The 15,593-nt window shown below is 27.6% G+C and overlaps 2 protein-coding genes across 2 annotated transcripts; one reads left to right on the top strand and one right to left on the bottom strand.

The window, feature by feature from the left end:
- Positions 1 to 1,737: 1,737 nt before the first annotated feature.
- LOC130813092 (uncharacterized) lies at positions 1,738 to 2,338 on the top strand. Its single transcript, XM_057678816.1, has one exon. The coding sequence runs from the start codon at positions 1,888 to 1,890 to the stop codon at positions 2,092 to 2,094; it is 207 nt and encodes a 68-aa protein (XP_057534799.1). The 5' UTR covers positions 1,738 to 1,887; the 3' UTR covers positions 2,095 to 2,338.
- A 4,073-nt stretch (positions 2,339 to 6,411) lies between these two features.
- Positions 6,412 to 8,755, bottom strand: LOC130813091 (gibberellin-regulated protein 12-like). Its single transcript, XM_057678815.1, has 3 exons — positions 8,660 to 8,755; positions 7,691 to 7,721; positions 6,412 to 6,653 (listed from the first exon to the last, which is right to left on the bottom strand). Exons 1-3 carry the CDS (start codon positions 8,738 to 8,740, stop codon positions 6,472 to 6,474), a joined length of 294 nt encoding a protein of 97 aa, XP_057534798.1. The 5' UTR covers positions 8,741 to 8,755; the 3' UTR covers positions 6,412 to 6,471.
- Positions 8,756 to 15,593: the final 6,838 nt, after the last annotated feature.

The following is a 15,593-nucleotide window of genomic DNA, read 5'->3' as shown; positions in this document are numbered from 1 at the left end:
CAATTATAACAATTTCTTAGTAATGGAGTAATATTAAATATCCTTACATGAACACAAATACTTTGCTATTTAAGAGAAAACTTAATAACATAAAATAAATTAATAAATAAATCATCTATTAACATATATTTGGACATATATATGTTTAAATGGAAAATTATAAATTGTTATTTCAAATATTAAATTCATGATGTTCGTTCTTAAAATTGTATTGGTTATTGTTACATAGACAAATGGGGCTTTGCTTAGGAGAGGAATTAAGAGTACGCATCAACTATCAACTGTACCCACATTTCCAGTTACTCACGTAACGTATTGTTGGCTGACGCTTGACGGGGAACGCTCATTTATTGCGCCTGCTGCCTCACACTTATTTATAAATATATCTCATCTTTAAATAATACTCTCTCACCCCTATTTACTTTAAATGTCTTATTTTTTTATTTAGTCAAGTCACTTTAAATATTTTATTTTTAGGTATGTTATATTTACTAATTTACCCCTACTAAATTTAACTTTTTCACACCTTTATACCTACTAACCCCACTTTACCCTTATAAAAATTTTAATGTACTATACTTTTTCCTTTCACATGTGATCCCATTTGACCACTTAAAAAATGGTGAAAAGTCAAATGGGATTCAATGGATGAATAGGAGGGAGTAATATTTATTAACCATCTAAAACCATAATTTAATAACATATTTAATATCATAAACCATTTAATACCAATCACCAAAGTCTCGGAAATGATTCAATCATATTTATAGAGAGAATAAAGGTGTTCAGTAAAATAACTACTTATTGATTAATTTTAACTTATTTCAACAAAAATAGATAAGTCAATGGGCAAATGTTCTAATTATTAATTTTTCAATTAATTAACTGATTGAAACAATTTATTTTATTGATTAACAATTTTTAATTAGCTAATTAAACCAATTATTAATATCAACAAGTTTAATCATTAACTCCAATCATTCACCTAATACCAGCAATCAATCCTTTGCAAAAACACTCGTACATAAGTGCTTCTTACGTTCCATTATACTTGCCACATTTCACTTTTGCATAATCTAATGCGTAACTTTGATCATTTATATTTAAAAAAGACTTAACTAAAAATTGATATTATAAAAATATGTGATTAGACAATTGAAAAAAATCTCACTTGACTATATTTCTTCTTACAAATTAACCGCAAATATAAAATAAGCTTGAAAGATAAGTAGTACCACAATGTCTAATATAACGAGTACTTCTCACAACGTCTAATATTACTGCCGTTCCTGACAATTTTTAGGCCCTTAGCGAAAAATTAAGAAAGGCCCTTAATCATACGCTTAATTAAGAAACGTAATGCTGCAAATTCGATAAATTGTAACACCCGAATTTCCTCCCGTCTTTTACGGTTTTGGTTTCGTTAAGGGGTCGGAAATTCAGAGGTGTTAGTTTTGTTAAAGGGTTGGAAATTCAGAGGTGTTACATAAATGCTAGATGCTACTTATGCAAAAACTAATTTCATTATAAATATCAACTCAATTGAGGCTCGTTCATGAGCTAGGCCATAAGCGGTTGCACCTTAAAACTACACTCAGGTCCGGCTCTGCTAATATAACGAGTATTTCATAACAGAGAAAGTATTTGAAAGCCACTTGTCAGTTAGCAAATACCCACATTGATTAATACCTCCTCTATAAATACCATACCGTCGTCCAACTGTCTACCACACAAAACAGTTGCACAATTTACACAAAACTATACTCTTATTAGTCTTAGTATACAAGAAAGCTAAGTTATATATCAACCCGGCCAATTAACATTGTCTTATGTGTACCCAACAAATTCATTCAGTTCACAAACAAAAACAATCAAAAAGCAGCAAAAATGGTGTGCTTTTGCTTTCTAGTGGATCAACAGCGTCAAGTAAGACGGAGCAAACCAGCTGCAGGAACATGCTCGCGGTGCGGCGGCGGTGCTAGTGTTGCGGACATGAAGACTGCTACTAGATTCTGTCATGTTCCTTTTTACTGGAAATCTTGGAGAGCTATTATTTGTACTTTTTGTGGATCAATTCTCAAATCTTACCATTAATTAACATAACAAATCTCAATTTTCAAATCTTTTTTTTTTTTTTTTATTATTATATGAATTGAATTGCGATTCTCATTATACTGTATATAGTATATACTACTACAGTTATACTGTCCATGTGGCTTTTGTATCTACAAACTTGATTCGAATTCTATGAAAATTTTCATTGCTGAAACTGGTGTACGTTATACAATGTAATAGTGTTCTCTTTTGCGCTCATAATAAAATTTTGATTTTTACTATTTATAGGAAATTAATTTCCTTTGTTCTTGTTGGATTCTTTATTAACTTTGTTTTCAAAAGAAAGAGGATTTCCTCTTTTGGCTTATACTTCCTCCGTTCCAAGATGCGTGTTATGTTTTTTTTTCACGTGTTTCAATACACTCATTTAATCTTTAACATCTGTAATTATGTGGTAATAAAAAATTATAAAAATTTGATATTAATAACCTTTGCATTCAGACGAATTAAATAAGATCTCACATGATTATGTTTTAACTTATAAATTAAAAATTAATCATAAATTAAGGAAGATAAGTGAATAGTGCAAGTATTTCCTATTAGACCGTGACAATTCGTCACATAATTTTCACCGTGGCCCACTCGTGTGGACACGGGAGACCCGTGGGCTTGAGCCTACAAATCCACGAGTCAAGAGCGTTGACTTGCACATACACTTGGTGAGGTTCATTATAAATTGGTACGGAGGAAGTAATTAATTTTCCATGCATAATAATTTTGACGGTCCGTCTTATATGCGACTGTCTAAGAAGCCCATTAGCTAAAAGTTTTAAATTATTAGGCTATTTAATCCGAGTATAAGACATGTCTTATAGTGAGACCATTATCATACAAGAATTCGTGTAATTTTAAATTGTCAATATTAGCACTTGACATGACTATAAGCAAAGCAACAAGCTGTTTCTATTAAAAAGTTATTAAAAGCAATGAGCTAACTACATTAGAAATATGAGAAATGTGAAAGTGTTGAATTGAATGTTAGTCTTTGTGTTAGCTGTTATGTCATGTGCTATCCATGAAAGCCTTCAAAATAGCTAGTCTCTCCCTTGCTTCTCTTCATCAATTTATAATGAGAGAATATAATAAAACAAAATAACAATATATAAGTATATGGAAAATATATATTAATAATGAAATGAAGAGAAAACAATTTGTGAATACGATTTAGAAGAGTAATTATTGTATTCTAAGGTGATAGAGTATATTTTTCAAACGAATGGTGCAAGTGCTTGTTTAAGCCTTTTGCACTAAACAGGTCCACCTTTTTGTCGTTGTTATAGACATACGTAGATCAATAATAGGCCGACCTTACATTTAAAAGATTACTCTGGACATAAAATTGTATAATACTTCACGCCTTGACGGGCTAATAATTTTGTTGCCTCCACCACTTATTTTGTGAACGGGTCAAGACAATGACTCGAATTATCAGATTAAAAACTTCATCAATATTAAATTGTGTAATTTATAACACCTAAATGTGAGAGCGATATTGGTTCTCTACACATATAAAAATGACTATTTTAAATTCGCCGACTGCTAAAAATTATAAAAATATTACACTTTAGATCTCAAATGCTTTTTTGGGAGCTAGCTAGGGAGACTATTCAATTGTTGTTTTCATCATACTTTAATATTTTAAATCCATTGGTTTGACAAATTAAATCGGTATGTATAGATATGATAATTATAATGTTATATCTAATGTGCCATTTTTTAATTACACAACAATAGATTAAAAAAAAAAAAAACATACAAATAAAAATTAAACTTTAAACCTTATAATTTGCTCCTTTGACTTATAAGTTAGAAGTAGAAGAATTTAACAAAATGAGGCTTCCTAGTTCCAAGTTCCAACTTGTTTCATATTTTGAATTCATGTCTCAGTCCAAGTCTCATTAAATGATACGGCTTATCCAATGAATCATCATTTAGTTGACTTTTGCAATACAAAAAGTCAAAACGGTGCTGCCATGCCAAGTGTGAAGTGTTTGTTTGGGCATTAATATACTCCATTTGCAAATGTATGCAGATGCAGCATGGGCATCATAATAACTAATATTCATTCATGCATCCAAGTTATTTATTGTTGTTTCCATTTACCAATGACCTCCTTCCATTTTTATAACTTTTACCAGTTTTTCTAATCCATTTGGTGTTTATGTTTTAGTATGCATAAACTATGTATTTTCCCCTTCGTCAGTTTTTATTAGAATTATTAGAGGAAAAAACGTATAGTTTATGTGTTTTGTCCTTTTTTAGGTGTTTTAAAAATAATTTTGTCAATGACTTCAACTTAAAATATGTGTAGGGACCAAAAGTAAAAAAAGAGCATCTACCCAATGAAAAAGATGTCGATTAATATCAATTTTTATATTTAATTGATGAACTCACCCTTTCAATTAAGAAAAGATCGGGCCAATAAAAATTCCCGGCCACAAATTTAGTTTAGCCAACAATCTTCAAACCCATGTAAATTTTCATTTTAGATGATCTCATTGTGAGCTAGTTTTAAATTGAGCTAAATAATACAACTAAATTAATCAAAAAATATGATTTTGCAGTAAAAATAGTCATTTTAATAAGGAAAATTTAATTTTAAAAATCCTATCTTTTGCTCATTGTCTTTTAAAAATCCAGCATTTCGATTATTTTTTAAAAATCCGACCTTTATACTATGTTTTCTTTTAAAAATTCAACCTTTTGGTTCTTGATTTGTTTACTGCTGAATTTTGCAAGTAATTTAATGAGGTCAGTACTTTAAAAGAAAACGCAGTATAAAGTTCAAATTTTTCAAAAATAATCAAAAGGTGAAATTTTTAAAAGACAATGAGCAAAAGCTGGGATTTTTAAAATTAAGTTTTCCTTTTAATAATTTAATGTCTAACATGTTATTTTTTTGGATTATAAAGATGGGCTAGATGAGATTCAACCCCAAGACTTTGCTTGGGAAATATAGTATACTATTTTTTTTTAACCGAAACAAAATTCAATTTTCTTCAACATGTCATTTTGAATGTTCAGATGTATACTTTAAATATTAAAATATTTATTTTTTTGAATTTGAACACCTTATATGAATTTGTTCCTCCGTAAGATGGTCTCTTACAATAACTGTTCTATTAAGCAACACAAATTCTTGTAAGGAACGGCTTTTTTGAGAGATCATCTCTAATTTGATCAGCGTATTGCCATTTTTTAGTTTAATTAACCTTTAATAAATTGGGCTTAAAAAACATCTCTCAAAAAAATAGCCTTTTAAGAGACCGGCCGAGCAAGCAAGGGGCAAATGTTTGGGCCTAGATTTTCGACCCAGCCGAACATAATAGTGGGTACTGGGTAGTAGGTTAGTTGTTTGGGCTACTAATAGGCTGTATCGCTATGGCCATGGGATGTTGAATTTTGGTCCAACTGTTGGATCTGAATCTCTGATTCCCCATCTCCATTTCATTGTAACAGTCTTTAGTTCACATTAAAATATTAAAATATTATATAGTATAATTAAATGTTCTAAGTAGTAAATAAAAAATTTGTGAATAAAAAATGATTTCATAAATTATCATAATATCTTTAGTATGGACTTTTACTAGGGACTACGTCCATGTTAAACACTTGAACTTACTTCCTCTTATATACTTTTCCCATTGCCCAATACGTTTTTTAACTTATTTTTCTATTTTGTTTACATAAAATATTAACAATCATCATCATATCCACTATCCAGTATATTATGTCTATAAAAGCTACAATTAGGGTTTAGAAAAGTATGAAAAACAAAATACTATATCCTAATTAAAAAAGATAAAAAGGTTGCGGACAGAGTGACTCTTAAGTCAAAAAAACTTTGAAAGGAAAATAGATAGTTCAAAACATACCATATGCATGACAATAAGTAAGACAAGGCTAAACAAGACAAACTTTTAGAAGGTCGTTGCACGTTGAAACAACTCAATGATTCGATATTTACCCGACCTTATAATCGAACTCGAATTGACCGACTTCAAAATAAATTTAAAATTATATAAAAATTAATGTGGACACAAGAATTAATTTAGAAATATTTAATCTTTCTTTACATTCTCTGAATTTCTATCACGATTAGTAGATGAGTTCTCGTTACATTCAACTATTGGTTTGGGTCAATTTCAAGACAATGTTGCTGGTTTATATTTACTTTTTAAAAATCACAAATCAATGTAGTAAATGTCGAATAACATTTATCAAAAATTTTCTATAAATTAAACCAAAGGTGAAAAATGGATCAAAAACTATTTTCTTTTAACAATCAAGGCAACCAATACAATAAAAATTGTCAAAACTTAATATGTTATTCAAATCTCAATTGTAATTTTATGTTTAGGGACATTTTGGAGTCCCTTTCTTGGTTTTCCAATTACAATAACAAGGACATTCCTCCTTGTGGCCATAAGTTCCCGAGGGTACACAAAGGCATTTTTTGCAGCATTTGTTGCAATTCAACAAGCATGGCTTTCGATGATGAGTCTTCGAGCATCGGTAGTCACAAGCCCATGGACAATCTGTGTTCAAACAACACACAACAATCATCATTAACTCATAAACACAAATTCTTAAATAAGACAGTCTCATTATGAGATTATCTCTATTAGGTTGACCCATATACAATTATGTGTTAAAATGATAACTCACAATTTAAGGTTATCAATTAAAAAATTGATTAATTATATGGGCTCTTCTCATAGCGATGCAGTAGCAAACAAGACAAGACGACTCATAACACAATACATCTGTTATGCAACAGTGGAAACAAGGATCGAAAAACAAGAAAGATTCAAACAAACAATAAAAAAAATCACACAGAAAAATTTAACGTGGTTCACTATTAATGTGATAGCTACATCCACCGGCACCGAGAATAAACTTTCACTATAAACTAGGAGATTACAAGATGAACACGAGACACCACAACAATGGCTCTCCAAACTTTTCTCTCTTAGTTTCTCACTTTGAGTTTTTCATCACATCATAAAAAAAAACACCTAATACAAGGGAACGAGTATTTATATTAAAAACCTCATGACAAAAGTAATTGTGTTAATAAAACCCACTACCCACACAAATCGTGCGGCACAAATAAGATGGGAATAAGCTTCCAGTGATAACTGCCGCCAAACCCACGGAAGAACCAAGTCAGCACGTAGCATTCAACTGTCGCCGAGTCGGCTTGCTTTCACAAGCCCACAACCGCCGACTCGGCTTAGTACACTGGAGAAAACACAAAACAACCAGCATCAATCACCGAGTCGGCTTTGGCTCAACCTCCATGGCCACCGACTCGACTTCAACCTCTAAAAGAAAGACGCAAATCAACACTGAAGTTACTGGAAGACACCATCATCATCACCTTCATCTCCATATACGAGACTCGGTTTAAGTCACACATATATAACAACATCTTACAACACATTTGTAAATAATTGGTTCGCCTTTTTGTGTTTGTCTTTTTTTGACCATTTTATGTGAGAGCTTTTTTTTTAATTAAACGGGATAAACTCTAAAGAATAAAGAAAGTAATGTTTGGGCTCATATAATTTACCTTGTGGTTTAAGCGATCCTTCTCCACCACCCTGTTCATTAATCAACCAAAAATTACGTTCAAAATGGTTAGCAATTTTTCATCTACTTTTTATATACCGATCATTTATTACAATTTTATACTTCTATTTATAAATTTTCGAGGTTTAAATCTATCTATGTGAATTTTTACAAAAAAGATTGTATTAAAGATTTTTCTTTTCTAATTTTTAAAATTTATAAATATTTGGTTTCATACCATTTTATTTCAAATTACAATAAAACTTCAAAAAAATATAGATGGAAAAGGTTCTTAACCTATTAAACTAGTCCTATTAAAGGGACCATTAGCAACAAGACCCCCAAATTGGGACCAACGAGAGTAAACTAGTTTATCGAGGCGAGTCAAAATTAAATTAATACTGAATCACTTTAAGTAGAAGTCACATTATTCTGCCTACTTATATTCAATAGCTAGCTCACCAAATATTATACCGTCCCTGTAAATTAGGATAAATAAGAAAATATAATATTTTTAAGAAAATGTGAATATTTAGTAGTAAGTAAAGAAATTAAATGAATTGTCATGCCTTTCTTCAAAAATAATGTGAGAGGGACGAACGAACCGACTATTTTATTCAAAAACTTGTTGGCTAGTTCACATCGTGTCCAAAAATTATTTAAATTTAGATCAATTTATTGAAAAAATTGTCACATTCTCTAAAAAAACCTCTTTAACTTTGCTACGCTTTAATATGTAGCGTTTTAATCCCATAATTTTATTTGAAAAAAATAGTAATTTCTAGTCGCCTTCACGATCTCACCTAAACAATCAAAAACATTCAATATATATAGAGTACATAATTTAACAAAAGAACTTGCACCTTTTAATATATATATATATAAATATATATATATATATATATATATATATATATATATATATATATATATATATATATATATATATATATATATAAAGAGAACTTACAAAAGAAACTTGAAATTGGAGCATGGATAAAAGGAGAAGCAAACCAATGACTTTAATTTGAAACCAAGAGGAGGACGCCATTGAAAGCCTTGAAATTTTTTGTCTGTAGGATAAATTTATTGATACTATTTTTGTGAAATTTTACACAAAAATATATAATGAGTTGATTAATATTTATCATATTAGTGTGAATTTGTTACTGCTTTTCAACCCTCATTAATTGTAACAATCAATTTTGATATCGAACATTTATTGTTAACCTGATATTGTTTTGCTTTTTTTTTTTTGCATGTATAATTTTTTGAGTTTGAGAGATTTTTTTGTCGAACTATCTTTTATTTATGAGTATAGTTGTCGTATTTTATTTATTTACTGATAATAGTTATTATGAGCAGAATATATATTCTATATGATAATAATGATTATTGACTTACAATTGATTTATTATTTTATATAGTATTTTCAAATTTCTAGTCTACTAAATTGTTGTGTCTCTAAATTTATGTACTTGTTTGTCTTCTCATTTTGCTACATTGTTAATGACATGAGTTTGTAATATTAGTTATTCAAGTAGATAAAGAACGTAAATAAAATGTATGTTTTTATTTGTTCTTTATATTTACTTTTTACGCAAATCTAAATACAGATTTAAAAGTTATATAATTTTAATTATGTGTTTTTAAAAATTCTAAAAAATTGGTATTTAAAAAATATATGTTGAGACGAATTTATCAAGGTCCCACATGAATGAGAAATTATAATCAAAATTTAATATTAAAAATACGTAAATTTTATTTTAGAAGAACATATGAAAATGTAGCGAGAGAGTAGTAATATATCTTTCTCAGAAATTGATTGTATTCAATCAATTACTTATTAAAGGTATTAATTAAAAGTTTAAAACTTGAATGTATTTCCATTTATTCAACAAAGTTAAGTTGAAATTTCAGTTACATTCCAAAGAATAGAGCTTTAGATTATATTGTCAATAAAACAAACGATTCAATAGAGAAAACATGTGATGTGACTCGGTAAGAGTATTTGTTTTTATTAGGACCTAATTTTAATGTTTATTATCGAGCAACTCATATATGAGAGCTTGTTATAGAAATAAAGGGGTTCAAAATATACACGATGATCTAATATTCACTCCATCTTGTAATTGAATTTGACTTGATCCGACTTCAAAATGCATTTAAAATTATCAAAAATCAATATGACAAGACCTAACACGAAACAGTTAACCCAAAATTAATCTGATGACCCGAATGAACACCTGTACAAGTTCATATAAGGATTAAGGAGCCCAAATTAAAATAATTAGTATTTTAATATCTAAAATGTTTACATTAACGTTCAAAATGAGGTGTTAAACAATAAACCGTTAAAAATGAGTATTTAAGTACGAAAATAGATATATTAGTTTATTTAGTAGGACTAATCATCATACATACTAACAAAAATATTGAAAAATGACAAATGTCATCCTTAGAGAGCCTTGACAAATGAAATTATTTTAGTGGATGATAGTTGATTACATGATAATATTTACCTATTTTAAAATTTGATTTTTTAAATAAAATTAAAACTAAATTGGATAAATTATTTATATAATTTATTATAGCAATTCTACATATCTAACCTATTTGATATATTTATTTGAATGAAAAAGTGATATATTCAATAAATAATTAAAAATTAGTATTTATTTTTCATATATTTCACTCTAATAAGTTCATGCATTGCACGAGTAGATAATTTACTAGTTTATTCTATACTAGTTTATTCTAATGCAAAAGAGTCTCATAGTTAAACAGTCTTAGTTGAGAATTTGTGTAGATAATTTACTGTTTATGGGGTCACAAATTCTTGTAAGTAGGTATTAAAAATATTGTAAGTAGGTATTAAAAATGATGTACGTAGACATTTAAGATATTGAAAGTAGGCATTAAGGATACGGTAAGAAAGCATTAAGGATAAAGTAAGTAGGTATGAAAAATACAGTAAGTAGGTATTAATCTTTAATGAGCTAGACTTTAAATACGTCTCTCAAGGGACTAGCTGTTATGGGATATATTTGAACTTCTTCATTGCCAATCAATATTTTGGGCTTTTACAGCTAGAGGCCCAAAGCGAGTAATTTGAACTTTCTTAACTCCTTCGTTCTTTAAGGTTGTTCAGTTAATTTGTCTAATTATTATTGGAATTAAGAATTTCTAGAAAATGACTAAATAAGTTTGTGCTTGGCTTACAAAAAATTTAAAGAATGTAGAAAAAATATACTTTTAGGGATGCGAATATTTTTATGCAATTTAGAAATTTAATAACATTGTGTCCTTTTAATCATTACAAATTGGTATGTTAATTTTAAATTACAATAAACAACCAAATAATATTATTAATATCTAAAAAATATAGATTTCACAAAAATTTAATTCCAATGGCAACAAATTAACTCGTTAATCCTCAATTTTTAGTTTTACTATGTTTGAACTCAATTTTTGTAGTTCCTCTTTATGTTTCCCATCCACAATTGATAATATAGTTTGTTTATTTGGAATGACGATGATGATTAACATGAAACATTATAATCATAATCTTAGAAAAAATAACAATTTAAATATAGTTTTATAATACATTTATTTTTCAGACAAGTATTGTTATTGATATTTTTTTCATAATGTATTATTATTATCAATAACAATTTCAAAAAACATATTAATAGTACATTATTATCAAAAACAATCTAAAAAAACATCAGTATGGACGTAAAACACTATGGCATCCAAAAAAAATGTTTGCTATTGCAAACACACAAGTATAGAACTTTTGGGCCACCAACCAATTAAAAGACAGACAACCTCCTAAAATTGGTGAAATAGTACACATTTTTAAATGGTGTGGTTTAATGTTATCGTCACTCGTCTTACTACCTTACAAATGAAATAAGGTAGGTCATGGAATTTATTTTCAAATTATATATATATATATATATATATATATATATATATATATATATATATATATATATATATATATATATATATATATATATATATATATATGCAAATCTTGAATTCGAAAATGTGAAATTAGGTTATTTCAATACAATTTCAATGATAAGATAAAATGGACTGAGTATTAAAATTTGTGAAATTTAGTTATTTCAATAGAATTCCAATGATAACGTGAAATAGGTCAAGTATTAAAATTTGAAAATATAAATATAAAAATGTTATTTACAATTCTTAAATTTAAATACAAAAATTAAATTTTCTGTTTTTCAAACGAATTTTACGTTGCCAAACACACCTTATATCGTGTGGAGGCAAAGCCTGAGCTAGAGTCATGACTTGACGTGTCTTAGGCAAATTGTGCCTGACGCCACCTTCACACTAACCAAACTTAATCTTAATGTTATGTTTAAGAATAACGATTTCAGTTGATAATCTAGAATTAGTTTAAATTTAATAGTATTTGACAAATTAATGAAGTTTAATTTTGTGAGTCTATTTCATCATTATTTTAAAAGTAGTTAAAGTATAAAATTTAAGGATGACTTCCTAAATCTTATCATTTTTAAATTCTTCTTTTATAATTTTATAATTGAAATTCAAAATTTAAAATGAATTACTTATTTTCAAACACAACTTTAATTTATTAATAATAATTCTAATAAACCTTAACTATAATTCAATAATCTAAATCCCAAATAAGGCAAAAGTTCTATATGTGAATCTTCTCATACAAATATTATTGCAATTTAGTTTTCAACGTTAAAAAAATTGACGTATAATTGGCGCCCAAAAGTAAAAATGAGAAAACGACCTTTAACGTACTCGTGTTACTTTTAACTAAAAGTATAATCCTCACTTTCATTGCTCATTTACTCATTACTCATCCAACGATCAGTAAATTTCACATATTTTTCATTTTATTTCGTTTTAATAAGTATATCTTATTTTATTTTTGAAAATGATATTATTATTATTCTTACTTTTTATATTTTTTTCTTTATTATTTAATGTCATAGTATTTTAACCAATAGTTGGAGATGCCTTATTTATGTCTTAGACTTCTAATTCTATCTCGCCTGTTGGTATTTTGTTCTTTGGCTTTTACTCGTTTTTATTACTATTATTATTAGTACCTTTTTATATTTATATTATTTATATGCTCTTTTTTATTTTATTTTATGTTCAAGGGTTAATCTTGTGTAATAAGATACAAGCTTGCGGAGCTAGCTTCAGCTTCTTCCCAATCCTTTTCATTGCAGGAATATCTCTTGATCTTTTTAAATCGAGGGACTCTTTGGCCGCGTTCTCCTTTATAGGTATGAATTGTCGCCTTCTTTCCCTCCCCAGACCTTGAGTATAGTTTTTTATGGGCGGGATACTTGGGTATGATGATGATGATGATGATGATATTTCACTTCTTAATTTACATGTCAAAAATAAATACCAATAATTTACACTATTTATCGTTTAAACTTATTTTATTGCTACTAAGTACTAATGTGCTAGAAAAATATAGTCACGTGTGATCTTGTTTGAATCGTCTAATGACATACTTTCATAATATTAATTTTTTATAATTTTTAAATGGAAATAGTTCAATATATAAATAATTTAAATAATACCATATATTAAATTAGGTAAAAAAACAAATATAATAAGTATAATATAACAAATTAAGTATCAGTTACTTCTATTAGTCATTAGTCATTAGTCATTAGTCATTAGTCGCATATTCAAAGAGCACGTGGAATACGTTGAAGCAGTAGTTATCAATGGAGTATTGGAGTGCGAAATCATCCCACTTTCAACTTTCAAGTTCTTGTCTGTCTTACCTATCAACTATCATCTCCGTCCAGCTTACTAAGTGTTTTGCGGCTATTTTTTACTCCCCGCTCTTTTTTCTTTTTTCTTTTTTCTTTTTTTTCCATTTAATTTGATTTAATTATTTCTTATGTTTCTAAATTTTTAGACTTTTTTTAGTGTTCTTTCTGACATTTTGTAGATTTTAGGCAAATTAATAAATATGAGTCCTTTTTATAAAAAATTGATTATAGTCTAATAAATACTTAAAAACTAAAATATATGAATCCCTTATATTAAAAAAAACCATTTACCAAACACTCCTATAGCTAGCTTTAAATTTTGTAATTTACATAGTGACTTTTAGCTTTGGTCCGTTTGTAATTTTTTACTGGCTTTTAGCTATATTTAATAAATTAACCAATAGATTTTAGCTTTTAAAATTAACTTTTAAATTTAGCTGTTAACTAAATTTTAAAATTAATTTTGTGTTAAGATGTTTAGTGAAATTTAAATTAGTTCTTGAAATATTAACTAAATTTTGCAAAAATACCTCAAAAAGGAGACATTTATAATAAATGGAGATAGTAATTTTATTTTTGAATAATTAAAATAATTTATAAGTCGTCTAAAATGTCTATTATACAAAATTACTCCTAATTAATAATTAAATTATTTAATTTTTCAAATTAACCTAAAAATAACCTTTAATGTTAATGAAAGAACAAAGTTGGCCTTATTGTCCATTTCCGCTAACCTAAATCTAGTTCATTGCTATAGATTTTAGTGGTTTTTATTATATATTTATTTATTTTTACAGTTTTATTTGTTTCAAAAGACCATGAAAAGACAAATACCTAAAATATTTCAAATAATAAAATGAAATAGGAGTAGTTCTTTTGACTTTGTGTGTATTACCTTGTACTGTAGTCTCTCCGTCCATCTTTCCATCAACTTAAGCCTTTTTTTTTTTTTGTACAAAAAGGTCTTCCACTAACTATTAAGTGCTTACCTACTTATTAAATTTTTGAGAATCAGATATTATTTTAGTAATTAAAACAAATTAATATTTCTTGGGTAAATTTTTAGGCTTGATTTTAATATAATTCTTTTCTTTTCTCAACTTAACTAACAGTCACCAGACCAAGTTTAAATTGAGTGCATATAAATTTAAAGATATTAATAACTCAAAAATATTACAGTAGATTGCATAAAAATCTTAATTTGCATATATATAGAACCAGAGAAACTATGAGACATAAATTTTTTGAAAAGTGTAAAATATCATGATTAGAATAAAGATTATAAGATAAACATAAAATTTATATATGATACTCCATTTAATAATATAAAAATATAAAAATAATATGATAAATCACGAACTATAATAAATCGAATTAGTTCTGAAACCATTATTATCCCTAATAAATTGAGTGGGTTCTAAACCTATGACAATGACTCAATGAAAATCTAAGTCTCTAGACCAAGTTCATTGAGAATATAATTGTCTAATATATGAATAATAAATCAATCGTTAAAGTATTTTTAAGGTCGTTATTCTTAGCTAATAGTTATTTACCGTCCCTTTGGTTACTTTATAGCTACTAATATATGTTAGTAATAAGAATTAGCTATGATGTAATTTAAAAAATAAATCGTGTCATTTCTATGATGATAAAAATTTAATGATAAAAATATTTTTTTATTTACAATTTTTCATTACAACCTGATAGACTAATACCACATCTCTAAATATTAATGCATTAACAAAAATTTAGTAAAACAAAATAAAATGACGATTGCTGAACAAAGTTGACCAAACCCATCACGAATTTTCCTACCAAAGCCTAATGAAATAATAATTTTTCATTATTATTCATAATTTTTCTTTTTAAGATATGACAATTAAATAGCCATATAAGTATTTATCTAAACCTAACTTTTTTTTAGGGCATAACTCAAAAAATATCCTTTCTAGGGAGCAGCTCTAAAAAATATCCTTATTTGAGTGCTGTGCTTTCTTTTTTTTGCACCACAACCTGTAGGCTTTTATTGATTTGTGTCCTATGAAAATAAAGATGCCATTAAAGAATTCAACAAAAGGTGAACTCCCACTT

The sequence above is a fragment of the Amaranthus tricolor genome, chromosome 5 (genome assembly GCF_026212465.1).
Source record: "Amaranthus tricolor cultivar Red isolate AtriRed21 chromosome 5, ASM2621246v1, whole genome shotgun sequence".
NCBI lineage: Eukaryota > Viridiplantae > Streptophyta > Magnoliopsida > Caryophyllales > Amaranthaceae > Amaranthus > Amaranthus tricolor.
This window is presented reverse-complemented; position numbering and strand designations above follow the sequence as displayed.

Bases quoted from the DNA above. Each gene is read 5' to 3' on its own strand.
- LOC130813091 (XM_057678815.1), bottom strand. From the start codon at position 8,740: ATGGCGTCCTCCTCTTGGTTTCAAATTAAAGTCATTGGTTTGCTTCTC. The intron at 7,722-8,659 runs GTAAGTTCTCTT...ATTAATGAACAG, and splicing joins TCCAATTTCAAGTTTCTTTT to GGTGGTGGAGAAGGATCGCT. The intron at 6,654-7,690 runs GTAAATTATATG...GTTTGAACACAG, and splicing joins AGGATCGCTTAAACCACAAG to ATTGTCCATGGGCTTGTGAC.
- LOC130813092 (XM_057678816.1), top strand. From the start codon at position 1,888: ATGGTGTGCTTTTGCTTTCTAGTGGATCAACAGCGTCAAGTAAGACGG.